Genomic DNA, 18,775 nt, shown 5'->3' on the forward strand with positions numbered 1-18,775 from the left:
AGTCAATTAGCTGTTCAAAGTCGCCAGTTTTGATAGCTTATAGTTTCAATGTATGATTGTGCGAAAACCCGATGAAATTTGGATGTTCTGTTCTCAAGTTATGAAACTGTTTTCTACACTAGTTGTGCCGTAACTTGACAAATATACTTAGTTTTCATGTTCATATATTAAGCTTTTAAGGGGGTCTGAGGGAGTTCAAATATAGTGCAAATGAAAGCAAAACGTTTTTACCTTCCGATTGTGAAAAAATTATGTTGGGCCAATTTGGGCCAATTGAGTTAAGAGCGAGTAAAATTTACCGGAAGTACTTGAATTCAGGTAAAATCTTTTCATCATCATTAAACTTCTCATTTTATAATAAATAATTATCAGTATTTAGGCCTAAATGATTATTAATATTATTAGGGGCCATCATTTTCTTTGGAGGGGGGTTCCAAATAGGTAATGGGGGTCATAACTTTTGGAAAAAAAAATAGGGGTCATACTCATAGCCTAATTTAATTTGTCAAGAATCATGACCAAAATGTAGGGGGTCACAATATTAACACAGATATAGGCCTACAGATAGGGTGTTTATTTTATTCAAAAAGACTGATTTCAATGCAATTTTTGGCGAAAATGACATTTTGATATCAAATTTTCTGAAACATGAGCACTTTCCAATAAACATTATAAGTAACTGCATTTAGCACCCCATTGAAATAAATGACCAATGAAACAGACTTAACAATGTAATCAGCTTAGCATAATCAATATCCCCTGAAATTGCCTATTCAACAATAATTGGTCATAACCAACGTAGTACAAAAGATGCTTGGCTAGATCATTCTCCATTTATTTATATACCTCCATGGTTTAGTGCACAACTTTCCACAAATGAACTCACTAATTTGGCAGTTGATTCCACTGAATCCTGGCAGGCATGCACATGTGTAGCCATTGACACCATCATTACAGACTCCACCATTCAGACATGGTCCTGAAGCACATTCATTAATATCTGTGAATAGATTACACACAATATATCTAATTAGTATACAGTGATAGGCAGGTACAATCATTCTGAATACTCAGTACCCTCTTTGATATTGTACACAGTGCACACACAATATGTGACCATCCTCCACAACTGAGCCCGGATGTCGCCAGTGCCACTATTGAGATATGCTCCATTGAACTTAACAATAAACAATAGGAAACAAAGGATTTATTGACTGTTTTATTGATTTTTCACTACTTAAATGTCAAGTACTATAGACATGATATACATCATTTTAAAGCTAATTTCAAGCAGAATATTTTGGTTGAATATCTCAAAATGATGATTGGCGACTTCAGGGCTCAGTTGTGCTGAAGGGTCACATATTTGCAAGCTTTCTAGACAAAGTGGGTTTGGTCCAGTTAATGCTGTGGCTGTTATTTCATTAAGTATCTCATTGGTAAAGCAGATGCTCTCTTCAATCCATTTAAATCTGTCACATCTTGGTAGCTGTCTTAATATCTTTTAAGTGTTTGGATCTGCTGAATGGCCTTGATCACATATCTACAAAATGATCACAAAATATGCAGTGCATGGCAGGTGATATACAGCTATACATACAAATATATTGAAAATTTTGTCTCCTGGGCCCCAGTGATGGTTAAGCTAAAAACAACTATCTATGACCTCTCTAATGTTTGGCTTATCTGTCACAGCTCCAACCATAAAGCTCCTTGTGCACAATTTATATCCAGCATGTAATTCAACTTTCCTTTAGTTGACACACCATCTATTTTATTTACTATGACATTACTACTAGAAAAGAGACCCTTGTACGTACTGACATCACAGTTGACTCCAGTCCATCCAGGATTACAGGAACAGAAATAACCATTGATGCCATCCAAACACTGGCCATTTACACATGGATTACTAGCACATTCATTGATATCTGCAAGATAATACACACAAAAAAAACTGTTACTCAAAAGAATGTTTCAATGACAAAAGGTTTTTTTTCCAAGTTGTAGAAATATTTTGCATTAGTAGTTACTTGCCCTTATCAATGGGCACAAGTTCAACTTCCAATAAAGACAGAATTAAGCATGCTGATTTTGATCTGTACATGCAAAGTTTTTTCCAAATTCTTTTCTTTGTAACTTTTGTCTAAGATTGTCTAAATTGATCTTCTTTCCATAATCTTTTGAAAAGATTCTTTTCATGTTCTCATTGTATTGTATCTGAATTCAATTGTGCTCATCATCAGCACATGGAGCAACTGTTTGGATGATAATATGCATGTTAGAAGTACCACCGTTTATGTTCATTCCTTGTTACATTTTCCGGATCCATCATAATATAAACCCTCCATAATAATAACTCCAGCATGTCATGTCCCTTTCTGCAGATCCAAAGGACATGACACACTAAAACGAGGATGAGGAGTGGGGGCTACACACTCAACAACATTTTGACCAACTCATCACGCCCTCTATGGTGCTTCCTGTTGTCCATAAAAGGAAACAGTAAGATGTGATGAGCTGCCAGTCTGATGAAACCACTAGTGTAGTGGTGAAACATCACTAAAATGTGAGTAAATCACTTACGTTTTTGGTTGGAATTGTTTGTAACAAAGAAAATTCACAGTTTTAATCAACATTCCAAATGAACTTGTTCCAAAAAAAATCCAGCATGAAGTGGGATGAATATTTCAGTTTGCATGTCACAAATTTATGTGTATTGCTAAAAATATCAAATCTATGGTATATAGCTTACTTGTTTGACAGAAGATTCCTGTGTAACCTGATGCACATACACAGGTGAAGCCATTGATGCCATCAATACATAGACCACCATTCTGGCAGGGTTGTGAAGCACACTCATCAATATCTGAAAATGCATGGTGCAATAAAGCAATAGTTACTTGCCTGAAACCATATCTTGTGACAAAATACAGAAAAAATGACAAAATGACTTTGCATATTTAATTGGATAAGAAAAAATGTCATTTAAATTAGATTCATTCTGGACAATAAATACTCTAAAAATGGAATGAAGAAAATATCAAGAAAATATGCATTTTGATTATCTCATGATATCCTGCATGTATCACTAATAGTATTCAAAAACATCAAACTATTTTTAGCCTTATTATCAGTTTCTCTTCCCAAAAAAGCTCCTTACTGTTAAGCTTATTTAAAGAACTCATGTGGTGAGTGCAATATAGTGGTATCAACCATTTTGGTCATTTTGCAGGAGAAGGTTTTTTTTAAACTTAAATTCAATCAAAATTGCGCACAGCACTACATAACACTCACTCCTCAAACTATTATAAATTGATTGAAAAGAATGATCAGTAAATTTTGTCCAATTTTCCTGCAACAGGCAGTAGGTATTTGTAAAACCAAATGAGCCAGGCAACAAAACAATCTACAGATTAAAATATGGTACGACATGCATTTGATTTATCCTTGGTATAGGGCACTTACACAAGATGTCATCATAAGATTAACTGCCTAGAAGAGCATGAGAATAATACAATTGCCTGTTCCGATTACCACAGCAATAATATTCCAGGCATGTATTGCACTCTTTTGAGGGTTAAAATGGTACCTGTTTTTATGAAAGTACTCCTACATGTAGTACTCCTAGTGAAGTCTCTGATCCAAATTCAGTTCCTGTAATCTAGAGGCGCAAGCACTCCTGTATGTAGTCAATGCACTATACAATACATATGATACAGTTGTATACTATACCCTATATATTCAGTTTCATATGCTGACCCAAACAATGTGACACAGTTTAGAACTGAATTGAAATACTTTAGAGATTACTACTAATACCTTCACAGTTGATTGCAGTCCATCCTGGCTGACAGGTGCAACTATACCATCAATAGCATCAACACATTGGCCAATGACGCATGGTTTACTACTGTATCCAACATCTACATGAAGGCATGGTGAGGTTTCACAAGTGCAGAGGATTTGGTTTAATTACTGTCAATGACATTGGGTTAGGTTAGGTTAGGTTAGGTTAGGTTAGGTTAGGTTAGGTTAGGGAAGGTAAGGTAGGGCAAGTTAAGGTGAGTAAAATTGAATATCATTTACCATGTGAAATGAGGTGATAACCAGGGGTACCATTAGGTCAGGTCATGTTTAGGTAGTAGCGAGCTGAAGTAAGATCAAGTCGGATAAACCCAGGTTGGTTGATTTGGAATTCAAATGATAAGCAAAGTGCACTCCCACATAAAATAGATTACTAGTTACATACAATACCGAAAGTTAGTTTTGGAAAGTGTGCAATATATACAAGAATCAAAGTGTATTTCACACACAGTTAGTGATAGTCTGCATTTAATGTAGTAATGTTGGGTCATGGTCCATGTTGTCACCATTTTTATGGGATAGCACATATGAATATGCTAATTATCATTCTGTTATAAGTGACTTTTCACACGGTGAGTGGGGTGGGTTGATATGGCTGTGTGTATGATAAGGGTGCATTCTTACTTATTTCACAATGAATTCCTGTCCATCCAGGTGGACACTGACATATGTAGCCATTGACGCCATCGAGACATAAACCACCGTTAAGGCAGGGGTTACTGCTGCACTCGTCGATGTCTGCAAGAAAAAGTTGACAAAACAAAAATTATGATGACATTTTCTGGATACTGACACAATGTGAGAGCAAATCGGGGATGTGATCAAGCAAAATGGTCCTGTGATGAGTAAATCATAGTTCTTTTTATTATTATTGACCATTGAACATGATATGCTGTAAATTTCACTGAAATAATAATTATTTTCATGTTCATGAAAACAAATTAAAACAGAAATTGAACACTTCATTTAATCTGTATCACAACTTTTCTACTGCGACAACATTTCTGAGAGTTGTGTCTGTTCAATATCACTCTTATTTTTGCTACAACAGTTAAAACTGGAGTTCAGCAATCTATTTAAATACACACAAAACTGGTGCCTAACATTGTGGAGCTTATTTTAAAAAGTGACCACAATAGAAAAAAAATATGTATTCAAACTTGTGATGCACTTTTTTACTTTTAACATCTTAACCAATATGCCAATTTATCTCAAAGCCTGATATAATATCGTCTTGGAGATAGGCCTCTAGTTAAATTAGAAAACACTGTTTGAAAAAAATCACACCACTCCATTAATGTGCCTGATGTAAACTTATTTAAAAAAGAATCTTTTTTACGACTTGATGCAATCTGAGACGAATATACCAGAAAGGGATATAAAGCTCCCTGTTCAGCCTGTATTATAATTCAAGACCAAATTAAGAAGACTAGTTTGCGTATGACGTCCTGTCAAATACACCGAAAATGCCGTACTGCGCAGGTCAGTAACCAATCACATCAGACCTTTGCTCTGACGTCATACACAAACTAGTCTTTTTAATTCGGTCTTCAATTATAATATGTGCTGCAGCATGCGTATGAAGACTTTGTACTCAAACTACATATTTACAAAGCAAGCTAGCAATGATATGTAGGTGTATATTTATTACTCAATGTGTTTGTCATGCAGTCTTATCGATTCATTGTTTTTAGATTTTGATGCAAAAGTCTAGAAATTTTAAACAAAATGCTAACGCGATAATCAGAGTGATATTCCAAAACTAGCAATTTCTGTAAGGTTGCCGAATTCGGAAACCTGTACACATACCTTCATCCTCAAACTAGTCCCACAACATTGATGACAGCACTCAATCAAGGAGTTATTTATTTCATTTGACATGTTCCAGGTGCAATGTTGTAATAAAATTTGTGATTTTAAATTCAGTTTGTATGAAATATAGTTTTGTTAACATTTGTTAAAAGCTGCAGCACAGATGACCAACAAAATAGTTTATGTGTCCTATTCCTCTATGATATATTTGTCCCAGATTCAATCAGTCACTGTGTTACATTGTCAAAAATATAGAAAAAATGTCCAATGCTGGTTTTATACTTTCCTGCCGCTCTGAAGATGATTTTGCTTCACTGCGCAGTTGCACCAGAAATGCTAGCAGTGACTAGTGGCAAGCGGATATATTGATCACTCCACCGATTTGCCCAAGCGGCAGCATCGCTGGGAGTTGAATTAAAGTCAACTCGGTGCGGTGCCGCTCTGAAGTATGAGAATAAAATACGATTTTGGGAGTAGCAAAAGTGGCTTTCTGAGTCATGCCGCTCCAATTGCAGACAAGTGCAAGCGGCATGCGGCAAGCAGCAGAAAGTATGAAACCTGCATAATCCTTTACTTACTAATTTCACAGTTAACACCTGTGTAACCAGCCGGGCAGACACAAGTATATATATTGAGTCCTTCTATACAGATGCCTCCATTTTGGCAAGGGTTAGAATCACACTCATTAATTTCTGTCAAGAAATTTAACAAAATTCATGATTAATATGCATGGACACTCAGTACAATAATTATTAATATGTATAATGTGACATACAGACTTCACAAAAAGTTATGCAGCCATTACAAATATGCCTATAGCTTCAGAACTATTAATCATATTCACAATATTTTAACATAGAATGAATGGTGTGTTATGTACATGCAATTTGATACCCATTCACCCAATTTTGTTTAAAGTTAACAACTCGGAAGTAGTTTGAAAGGAAAAAAACCTGAATTTAAAAGTTGCACTTATAGTGATCAATGGTAATTAAATATACAATATACATTGTAAGGGCCAAACATATGGCTCATTACAGCCAAAGCTGCTTGACAATCAACAAAAAGAAAACATAAGGACAGGGAAGCTAAACCTGTGTACTCTAAAGACAATATCATACTCAACAATTGCAAAGAGCGTAGCGGTTTTTTGAGACGTAACTTCCGTCACTTCCTCTTCCATAGAGGACAACTGTGGACAACTTCAGCTAAATGGAATAACCCAATATACCTGTTTGACAGTTGACGTCAGTCCATCCAGGTTGACAATTACATGTGTATCCATTGATTCCATCGACACATTGAGCACCATTCAGACATGGGTTGGGATTGCATTCATCAGTATCTGGTAAATAAAAACATTTATTTTGGGAATGTAACATCAGTTTCAATGCCTTACAATTTCAGTTTTAGTCTTTAGTAGCAAACATTTAACAACACGGTAAAAACACAACCTATATGCACAGGTGTACACTTAAACCTCTATAAACTTGAATGGCTGCATTTCTCATGGAGACTAGTAAAAAACATGTCAATGATATGGAGCTCCTCTAATAGCTCAGGTGGTTGGTGCACTTGCATTAGACTTGAAAGGTGACAAGATTTACTGAAACCCAGTATAATGAAAATTATAAGAAATAATGATGATGATGTCAAAATTCCACTGTAGTATGGCATTTATTTAACCAATTATTTAAAAGTGTGCCCACTGATTTTCATAGACCACAGGCCCTTTGAGTATGTCTACCTTTATTTCAAGAGCACTTTTATATATAGAATTGAAAAGAAGGCATGTCAATGGCCTTTGGCTTGACCTCATTTTGAATACTATAGTTGCTATTACTGATAAATATGCAAAACTATAAATATTATTGACCAATTTTCATGGCCAGTGTCAAGTCAAACACATACTTGTTTCACAGTTGGTTCCTTCATAGCCATCTGGGCACACACAGTTGTATTCATAAGGCAAATCCTCACAAACAGCTCCATTCAAACACGGTTGATACATACAATCATTCTCATCTGAAATAGAAAATATGAAGAAAGAGTCCACTTAAGTAATAAGATTTGTTATGTATATATAAACCAGATCAGATCCAGTTTCACAAAGATGAGTGCTCATCCAAAGTGTTGAAATGCTGACCTAAACTAAGGGGAGCCTTGACTTACAAGCAGCATTTGGAGTGATTTCAATGTCACATGGCTTTTTGCTGGGTAACGACAGTTCAATCTTGTCAATCGTAACTATAAAATGAATGAACAATATCACAACTGGGTCTTAAAACAATACTTTTGTTCTCTAAATAACTAGTGTATACTTATGTCCCTATCATCCATGTAGATAAACATTATAAAATTAATTATAAATCTATTGATCTGGACTTTTGTTTGATAGCTATAATAGTATCACATCTCATCCGATCAGCCTGAAGGTGCATCTTAGATGAGATGCCGATACCATAGCTATCAAAAGAGTATATCCTATTGAACAGATTTGTAGTTCATTTTATTACTTATAAACTTTAAGCTCTGTACCTGAAATGAATAATACCCTTTGATCTGAGGAGATTTTCTACACAATTAGATTACACAATGAATCTGTAATCAAGGTCAGGCTGCTTACACAAAATTGCATCAAGGCCAAACTCCTTAGCTAATCTGGCATTGTGACAAGACACACACAAGAATTGCCTTTAAAAAACTATCATCACACTTTGCATATCAATACCTGAAGATTTTGGACATCTTTAGCCATTGAAGATGTACTTTATTTTAAGCCTGTCAGTAGCTAAACCAAGAAACAGGATTCCTTTTAAGTATTGTAGACACTTGCCATCAGTATTTGCAAACTGGGAGGGGCTTAATACTTTGTAATCAGGGCACTTGAAGTATACTTATTTAGTAAAAGGAATTGCGATTTCTATTTTACATTAGCAAAGCTGAATTTTGATGATTTGCACTATATTGTACCGACCTTACAAGTAGTTTCAAGTTTATCGGTCGGGTGGTTTGGTTTGTTTTGTTTTTCTGGAGGCTAAAATTACCTAAAATTTCACCAAAATCTGAAAAATTTGAAAAAACCCTATTTTCTAAAAATGTTCAGGCAAAATTAATACATTTTGGTCCCAAAACAGCTGATTTATTAATGATTTTAGCAAAATTTAAAAAATATTCTCCAAAACACAAATCCTGGGAATCCAACTGTCCACTCTGAGGCTGCATGTCACTATTTTGGCACATTGTAAATAAGATTTGGCACAATAATTGCCACTCTAGATGAAAAGTTGTACACTTTTGTGCACATTAGTCCACGTTTGAGGGGATAACCACTTATTTGACATACAAGGATTCTGGAGAGCATGAACATTGGTTCTGACTAACTGGTTAGATTGATGGGAAAAAATGTATTCACTTAAGGGATCTAAAATGAGCGTTTATTGCGTTTCGACAGTATTTTTTGTGGCACATGAGAGCACCTCAGACCTATCGAATTGTATTCTGAATACGAAGCATGTCTTTCTGATAATTTTCACTTTTTGAAAATCACAATATAATACAAATTTTATGACAAATTATAAAAATTTGATATTTTTAATTTTGATATATAACAGTCCTCAAAGTAAATTATATAAATCTAATGATATATTCTTAAAGTGTATGTAGCAGGGAGGAAAATTTGACGGTCAATTGAAAATTTTGACCTTTCATATTGAAGATATGGATTTTTTTTTCAAAAAGACCTAAAAAAATTAGGTCTTTTGGGGAAAAAATCCATATCTTCAATATGAAAGGTCAACATTTTCAATTGATCGTCGGGTTTTCAACCCAACATACACTTTAAGTATAAATCATCAGATTTATAAAGTTTACTTCGTGTACTGTTAAATATCAAAAATATCAATTTTAATGATTTGCCATAAAATGTGTATTAAATTGCTAATTTCAAAAATTCAAAATTATTTGATATCAGAATGACATTCTTCGTATTCAGAATGCAATTCGTATGTCTGATGTGCTCTAATGTCCCAAAATAAATACTGTCCAAACGTTCATACCCCAGCCCTTAAGTACTAACTTCATGCCATTCAAATGTGCAGCCAGATTCAACTACAATAGTTGATGAGAATTTGAATCAGTTTTTATGATGAATTAAGTTATAAAATATATCATACGTAAAAATGTCCGTACAGGTACGCAAAAATTACGAACACAACAACTCACCTGTAAAATAGACCATTTCAAATCCTCTGTACATTAGGTTCTTGTCAGTTGTAAAGAGGAACCAACCCGCAGACCCAGGAAGAGTAACAGGACTTGGTAGAGCATTCAACTCGGTCAAGTTGCCTTCAAATAATCCGAGCCTGGAGTTGAAATCTGAAGTACCCCCATCACCATACTCCAACGAATCCTTGAATATCTCGGTGTTGAAATCAGTGAAGTAGAATGTGATTGAGCGTACGTTGTGAACTCTGATGAGGTAGATACAGTATAACCTGTTGTCGTATGGGTTGGGGTAGTTTGGACTTGTTATCACACCACTTGGTTGATCATAAACACCTCCGCAATTTGTGCCTATTATGTGATTCAAAATAAAGAGTTATATTAAATTATTTGAAAAGAAAGGAACCTTCAACTTCATGTTATTACATGAAATGACATATTCTAATATGATAATCAACACTTTTTATATATCATTTTTAAAAACTCTCTAGCTAACAGTTATTGCAATATAAATCACAAACTTTCACTGAAACCACATGACAAATAATAATTTTAATAAACATAATTTTTACCCGGTTCGCCATCGCAAAAAAGGAGCAATTTGAAAATGTTAACCCGCCTGGGAATTGAACCCAATATAATTGACAACATCTGTAGATTAAAGTCACTCTCCTGTGTTGTATTGAGAGAATAACATGTTTTTGAGGGGATGTTAAGCGGTTGGTCCCATGTACAGGAGAACCATACCTGTACATGTATCTCGCAGTCAGCGTTGAGAAGAGCAGGGCATATACCCCTGCCTGTCCCAACCTGTCCCAGTGTACACGTGGACCCCAATAGAAATAAGCTTCACAAAATGCTTTCTTGGGTTATCCAGGATTGTCAAACTGAACAAATCAAATCAGATCAAAATCCTATTTGTCTTACATACAGTAGCTGTTGTGGGACACTGACAAAATGCTACAACCAGAGGCTATCTCTACAAGAGCCATGGTAGTGACTGGAAAATATTTGTCCATTTTTTATAATCGCCCTGAACAAAGAATTCTGAACCCAGAAAGGGTCAGAGATATTTCATACACTTTCCTATGTATTGGAATTTCAACACAAGCCTTAAAATGTATTCATCTACACACTGTTTTTATGTACCTTGGAGTCAAAGTTTACCATACCTGTGAATGTACTGCAATCTTCTCCATCTCTGCCTACAGGACATATACATGTATAGCTCTGTAAGCCCATCTCATCTACACCATAATCCACACAGGTTGATCCTGCTGCACATGGATCAGATGCGCAGGGTCCAGGGTTATCTGACAGAAAAAAACAAATATGCAAATGTTAGTATTGCCTTTCTATTAGTTGTCGTAAACAGGCTGATAATTATAGGCATGTTTTGTTAACATATTTGTACCTTTGATAGTGCACACTTGCACTCGCATCTATAGCAAACCAATATGGGTCAGAATGGGCTATTCAATAGAAATACATAGAAATTACACCCATATGGAAGACTTAATCTCCCACACAGGGGGTGTAGATTTCAACTGGAGTCACCCCATTCAGGTACGGTAACATCATTTGAAATTCCCAATCCCTGTGTGGAAGATTTAAGGTCATGTCTTTCATAGGGGGTGTATGGATTTCAACTGGAATAGCCCGATTCATGCCCACCACCAGACCAGCCTATATGCTGACTCTTTACTGAAGCCAAGCTTAATACCTTTGAAAACTAACCTCATAAACATTGTTAGCTAATAGCTATGAGTCTATTATTGCATTTTATGATTTCAAAATTTAACAAATAATACATGCATCTCATCCACTCAGTCTCGCATGCATGTTTGCATATACTTACTCACATACATGTCAAGGGAATTTTTTAATACTTCCATGGTCCATGTACTTACTGGTGATTATCAATCGCGTAAAAGAGACAAGGTTGACACGCCTATGACAAATGGGTCAAACATCTTGTTGTCATGACCGTTGATCATCCAATCAGCGTCTACAGTATGATTGTTTATTTATCACATCTGTATTCATGCTTGATGCACAGCACTGACCACAGAAGTATAAAAAATTTACTTTAAATTGCACACACATACCCCTATCCGAATTTTCCCTCAACAAGGTGAAATCACCAGTTGGTGATGGCTTTACAAAACTGTTAATTGCGGTTCCCCTATTCAAATGTAAGAGACTAGAATGGACGCATTGAGAAATGATGTGTAACCCTCTGACAAAACCAGGAACAAGTTTTTGACAATTCATGATTTCAATATAAATGGAAGTACTAAACAATAAGCTTTAAAATGACAACAAAATGATATAAATAGCATCAATAATTTTCAAGATATTTCAAGATATTTTGTAAATGATACCTTTAACCTTTATACTTTTGCCTAACTGCTATTCTAAGAAATGGATCAATTAGATAAACTACTTTACACATGATGAAATAGGGATTATCCTAGTTAAACTGTAAATTATTGATTAAATGAACCTCTTTAAGTACTTTCAAGGATTTGAAAGTCCACTCAGTCCCACAGTCAAATAACATGAAATTAAGAATGTCAAAATTTTAATTTTTTTATGGGAATGTCGAACTCAAAAACATGCCTGGTGACTTGTTTTAGGTTTTGTTGGGAGTGGGTCACAACCATCACATATTGTCTTAATGATATCAATAATTAATCAGGAAGGATCTAGAAAGAGAGACCTGGGAGAAAATTATTCTGTTTATCATAAATCTAGATTATCATAATCAGGCCATTTACTCAAGTGTTTGTCCATCAAATATTGTCAGTTTCTTCACCTCCTCAATTGTTCAGGTATCATTTTGATAGATTATAATGGTAATAATCTAATAATATCAATTCTGCCAATCTCTCTCTCCCTTCCATTATGAAGTTTGATCCATAATGGTCTTAATTGGGATGATGGAGTTAATATTGGTGGGCCAGGAAAACCTCCACCGTAACAAAACATCCCCGGCAAAATTTCACAAAGTTTACACAAAAATGAGACTGGTTACAGATCAACAGAGACTAATACCTGTGGACAGACCCAGTTGCATAGCTTAAAAGCACTAAATGGATCTGGGGGATATCCCCATTTCACTGTGTATCCCTGATTACTGGCATGTTCGTCTCATTCATGTCCCCGGTCGCAGCCTCACACCAACATAACCCTACAAGACTTACTTGTTGGATCCTCACACGTCCGTCCTGTCCATGTTGAATGGCACTGACAAACAAAGTTATCCCCTTGACGAAAACAAGTACCATCATTTTGGCATGGATCTGATGTACATGGGTCTGGAGCTGAAATAATGATCACCAAAGTTAAGCAATTATAATACACTATGTTTGAATATACTGGTACTTAGGAATATTACAAGGGTAAAAGTGGAAAAAGTTTCCAATTATAATTTGCAAGGTATATGTTGCCCCAAGATGTGGATTTGTACTCGCAATGATCTCATACCCAATGGCATAATAAGATGTGGCATTGAACTCACAATGAGCCATAATGATCTCATTCCTAGTGGCATAATAAGATGTGGATAAATTTGTACTCACAATGAGCCATAATGATCTCATTTCCAGTGGCATAATAAGATGTGGATAAATTTGTACTCACAATGAGCCATAATGATCTCATACCCAATGACATAACTCAGTGACACCCATTAAACAAGCAAAGCTCACATTTGGACCTGAAGTTTTTGTATCCAACACATCTAACTGTCACTCTTTGAGTGTAGAAGCATATTTGGGTCCTAAAGATTGTCATGTTTGAGATCCTAGTGCATGTGACTGTATGTGAGCTGCATGAAGGAGACAATTGATCTGGATCTGTACTAAATGCGAGCTATATGTCTGGTTGAAGTTAAGCGATTCATGTAACTCTTAATCGTAGGTCACAAACTCATTACATGTTTCCAACATTTCCAGTTTCCAACATTTTCTACTGAAATAATTATAATGGAAAATGCATTGTGACTGAAAAATGTACAGACATTTTGATACTTGACACCCATTTGGACTGCAGTTTCGTAGTATTTTTTTTACAAAATAACATGTTATATTATGAAGACAAAGACAATGTCAAATTACCTGTAGCTAACACTTCATCACATAGTCTCCCTGTGAATCCTTCATTACATATACAGTAAAATGTCTCGGTGGACTGAAGATTTAAACATCTTGCTCCGTTGGCACATGGATTGGGATCGCAGTTGTTGACAAATGTATCTGTAGAAAAAAAGAAAACAGAACTTATTTGTGTTAAATAGAATTCAGGACAAAATAACAACAACAAAATGGGCAGAGATGATATTGTAGACACCAGACACTCACATCAGGTGACATGACACTTCATCAAAAAAAACTGACATGTGCCTGTGTGTGTGGGGGGGGGGGCTTATAGGACAAGGCATATCTAGGCATTAACCTCATGAAATCTTGTGGAGACCGCTGACAGGATTGTACCCAGATTTACCTCCTTGCTGAAGCTGGACCAAGGTCTGATAGTAGGAATATGCAAGGATATATATACAAACTCATTCATACCCAAAAAATATGTGAGTAATAACAAAATAGCAGCACTCTCATAATGACGTTTTTCAAAGTTGAAAATCTTTTAAAAACCAGATTGTCTCAGCATCAGGGAAACTTGGGCATTCATGTGCAGCCAAGTCTGGACAATTATCCTATCAGTTCCACTTGAGCCATATCAAGTCCTCTTGAAAGTTTATGCTATTGATTTGGGTCATGGTATTGGAATGATGTAGGAGTTGTTGTGTTGTTATAGCAACAATCCCAGATTCTTGGCCATTCAGATGGCACTTTAGTGGGGTGCAGCCAATCAGGTCTCTGCTTTAATTCCATTTCTTTTGTTGTGTTCACACCTTTCTTAGTAAGCCACTTGCATTTGCTCCTCCGATCATGCTGGACCAAAAAATCCCACCCACCCTCCCAGTAGCTGGAAGGGTAAATCAGTTATCTCATTTGTCAAAGATACTTCAATAAAAGTATGTCAAATTATGCTACTCTCCGCTTTGTCTGGAGTTTCTTCAAATCCTGAAGAATCTCGTCAGTAGATTGTCTCCACTTTCTACTACGCTGCGTGGTCTGGAGTTTCTTCAAATCCTGAGGAATCTCGTCAGTAGATTGTCTCCACTTTCTACTATGCTGCTTTGTCTGGAGTTTCTTCAAATCCTGAGGAATCTCGTCAGTAGATTGTCTCCACTTTCTACTATGCTGCGTTGTTGGGAGTTTCTTCAAATCCTGAGGAATCTCGTCAGTAGATTGTCTCCACTTTCTACTATGCTGCTTTGTCTGGAGTTTCTTCAAATCCTGAGGAATCTCGTCAGTAGATTGTCTCCACTTTCTACTACGCTGCTTTGTCTGGAGTTTCTTCAAATCCTGAGGAATCTCGTCTGTAGATTGTCTCCACTTTCTACTACGCTTTGTGCTGGCTTAATGAATGCTTTGTATGGAGTTCTTCAAATCCTGAAGAATCTCGTCTGTAGATTGTCTCCACTTTCTACTACGCTTTGTGCTGGCTTAATGAATGCTTTGTATGGAGTTCTTCAAATCCTGAAGAATCTCGGCTGTAGATTGTCTCCACTTTCTACTACGCTTTGTGCTGGCTTAATGAATGCTTTGTATGGAGTTCTTCAAATCCTGAAGAATCTCGTCTGTAGATTGTCTCCACTTTCTACTACGCTTTGTGCTGGCTTAATGAATGCTTTGTATGGAGTTCTTCAAATCCTGAAGAATCTCGTCTGTAGATTGTCTCCACTTTCTACTACGCTTTGTGCTGGCTTAATAGAATGCTTTGTATGGAGTTCTTCAAATCCTGAAGAATCTCGTCTGTAGATTGTCTCCACTTTCTACTACGCTTTGTGCTGGCTTAATGAATGCTTTGTATGGAGTTCTTCAAATCCTGAAGAATCTCGTCTGTAGATTGTTTCCACTTTCTACTACGCTTTGTGCTGGCTTAATAAATGCTTTGTATGGAGTTTCTTCAAATCCTGAAGAATCTCGTCAGTAGATTGTCTCCACTTTCTACTATGCTGCTTTGTCTGGAGTTTCTTCAAATCCTGAGGAATCTCGTCAGTAGATTGTCTCCACTTTCTACTACGCTCGTTGTCTGGAGTTTCTTCAAATCCTGAGGAATCTCGTCAGTAGATTGTCTCCACTTTCTACTATGCTGCTTTGTCTGGAGTTTCTTCAAATCCTGAAGAATCTCATCAGTAGATTGTCTCCACTTTCTACTACGCTTTATGTAAGAGTAATTTATGCTTATTTGAAGTATCTTTTTGGCTTGATTGTTTTTGTCGGTGGATTATTTCATTTATTAATATTATTTTATAGTAAATTTTGGCTCACTTTTCAATAATTACCAGTTTATATAGGGATTTAAAGATTTAATTCATTGATAGAGTTGGCATTGTTTCTTCTTTTGGAGATTTCTGTTTATTTAATAATTGCGTTATAAATATTGTTTTCCAATTCAATCCTCTGTTTGATCCAAAGAGGTATCTGTATTTGCTTAAGATGAAATTTGGTTAAATGTGATACAGAAGTCAATTCTTGCATGTCCAGCCTATATGGTTGGCTTGTTGTACACATTTTCCAATAATTCTTGTATTGTGTTATTAATAATATTTATTGGAAGATAAATAACTATTTATATTATGTCTTAACTGCTATGAAAGTGCTATGATTATTATATTATTATTATATTATGAAATCTATCATTATTTATCATTATTTATCTCAATTATATTTATGTATATGAATATAAAATTGTTGAATGGTCATAAATAGCTTAATAAATGGTCCTCATGATCGGGAGGGCAATGCGGAGTCTAATCATTGCTTTGGTGTTGTGTTTTCCTGATGTCTCGAGACAATTATCTATATTTTGAGTTGTCAACGAGTGAATATTTCAAAACATGATAATTGCACCAATTATGACAAGGCAGTTCTTGAATCATGAGTCTCGCCTGCTTTCGCAACTGCCTGCTGTCGCAATTACTTTTAGTAGCTGAAGTAAAACATAGGGACCAAATAGGTTGTCCAAAGATATGAAAGTTTCATATTGCAGCTATGGTCCAAATTTGGTTTCAATTGGATTTAAACTGATACAACTGTACCATATTTTTCATTTTTCAGCCTAATTTACAAGTTGACCTAAAATAACCTTGGACCTCAGTGTATCCAGAGTTCCTATAGTGCAGCTATGGCCCAAGTTTGGTTGCAACTTTGAATACATTTGCTACATACTTTGACCATGTTATGTGTAAATATAGTCCTGTGGAGGCTGTAACATTTTAGTTGCTTTATCACTCAGTTATTTATTTTAGTACACTACACATGTCTGGTTACAGTTACCACATGACTTGAATAATATCTGAAAGGTAAAAGGTCATTCAAACTTAACATTCTCCTAGGATTTCTCTTTTACAGATAACTTTCTAAATAGGATATGTTGTATGCCTTTTGGACCTAGATTCTACGGGCACTTTCCTCAAAAGACCTGGCATATGACAAATCTATGTCCAATTTTTTCGCAAACACATTTTTAAAGTCCTCATGCTATACGCTTTCACATGATGCGACTCGCATGATAATCTGCATTACCAAAACCGAGTTACAGCATGGGTCTATGGCTACACTAAATCAAAGAACCACTTTAACCCTAACCATGCCAAATCAAACCTCAGATTTTAAGCTGAAATAACAACACAAGGTAAAGTGAAAGAAACATGGAGATCTGTCATAATTGGGTCATTCCACCAGGTTGGGACAGTGTGTTACATGGACCATATCATTAAAAGTATCATTACAATTGAATCAAATGTTTAATGTAACATTAATTTGAGGGTGTACAAGTGTTTTAGAATGTTTTAAATTATCATAAGTCATAATTTACCAAAAATATGATCAAAAATGTCTCATTTTGCCGTAACTTTGACATGGTGTCAATGTTACATCTGCAGTTTACTTTTTTACATTTTTCCAACACTTACATATATAAATATGCAAGTTAATGATGTGCACTTAATTGCAATACACACAATGCAACTAGAAACACAATTATGATTGCAGTCATTGCCTAAATACAGCAGAAACAGCAAGAAATAGAAAAGTGTGAGTGCAGACGTAACATTGACACTGTGTCAATGGTACGTCTGCATTCACATTTTTCTATTCTTGCTGTTTCTGCTGTATTTGAATACCGACTACCATAACAATTATGTTTTTGTGTGTTGCCATTTGTCTTTTAGATAGTACATATAGTTACGGTATTTCACATTAATTACTTATTTAAGTGTTGCAAAGTAAGGAAGTTTGACGTAACATTTAATATTGACAAGGTGTTACATGGAAAATCCTCATTTTGTTTCCTAGCATTTCAAGACCTAAGTAAATAGTTATGCAAAATCACTTTGTGTACAATTCACAACATACACACTGCAACAAGAAATGCTTTAGTTGTGCATGTGGTAGTCACGTCTCAAAATACAGCAGAAACAGCAGAAATTAAAAATGTGAGTGTGGTTGTGGTGTCAATGTTAAGTCTGCATTTAAAAATTTCTATTTCTTGCCATTTCTGCTGTAATTTGGGCACTGACTACCATTATTAAGGTATTTCTAGTTGCACTGTGTGTATTGCAGTTTAGTACACATTTTTAATTTGCATATTTATATATTTAAGTGTTGGAAAAATGTAAAAAAGAGAAATGCAGACGTAACATTGACACCATGTCAATTTCATGTCAAAATGAGACATTTTTGATCATATTTTTGTAAAATTATAATTTACATAATTTCAAACTTACTAAAACACTTGC

The 18,775-nt window shown here is 35.4% G+C and overlaps 1 protein-coding gene across 40 annotated transcripts in view; it reads right to left on the reverse strand.

Annotated features, from left to right (window-relative positions):
- Nucleotides 1–18,775, reverse strand: part of LOC140159281 (uncharacterized) — a 137,879-nt gene that overhangs the window by 99,607 nt on the left and 19,497 nt on the right. For 38 of the 40 annotated variants that reach the window (XM_072182972.1, XM_072182967.1, XM_072182783.1 and 35 more), the window contains exons 2-12: nucleotides 14,025–14,162; nucleotides 13,110–13,229; nucleotides 11,076–11,216; nucleotides 9,904–10,254; nucleotides 7,591–7,704; nucleotides 6,911–7,024; nucleotides 6,258–6,371; nucleotides 4,492–4,605; nucleotides 2,756–2,869; nucleotides 1,821–1,931; nucleotides 887–1,000 (exon numbers count right to left, since the gene is read on the reverse strand). In XM_072182972.1, coding sequence (XP_072039073.1) covers nucleotides 887–1,000; nucleotides 1,821–1,931; nucleotides 2,756–2,869; nucleotides 4,492–4,605; nucleotides 6,258–6,371; nucleotides 6,911–7,024; nucleotides 7,591–7,704; nucleotides 9,904–10,254; nucleotides 11,076–11,216; nucleotides 13,110–13,229; nucleotides 14,025–14,162 — 1,545 coding nt within the window. The remainder of the gene's footprint in view (nucleotides 1–886; nucleotides 1,001–1,820; nucleotides 1,932–2,755; nucleotides 2,870–4,491; nucleotides 4,606–6,257; nucleotides 6,372–6,910; nucleotides 7,025–7,590; nucleotides 7,705–9,903; nucleotides 10,255–11,075; nucleotides 11,217–13,109; nucleotides 13,230–14,024; nucleotides 14,163–18,775) is intronic. The other 2 variants (XM_072182826.1, XM_072182908.1) reach the window with 2 other exon arrangements.

This window comes from Amphiura filiformis, chromosome 1 (assembly GCF_039555335.1).
Source record: "Amphiura filiformis chromosome 1, Afil_fr2py, whole genome shotgun sequence".
Classification (NCBI taxonomy): Eukaryota; Metazoa; Echinodermata; class Ophiuroidea; order Amphilepidida; family Amphiuridae; genus Amphiura; species Amphiura filiformis.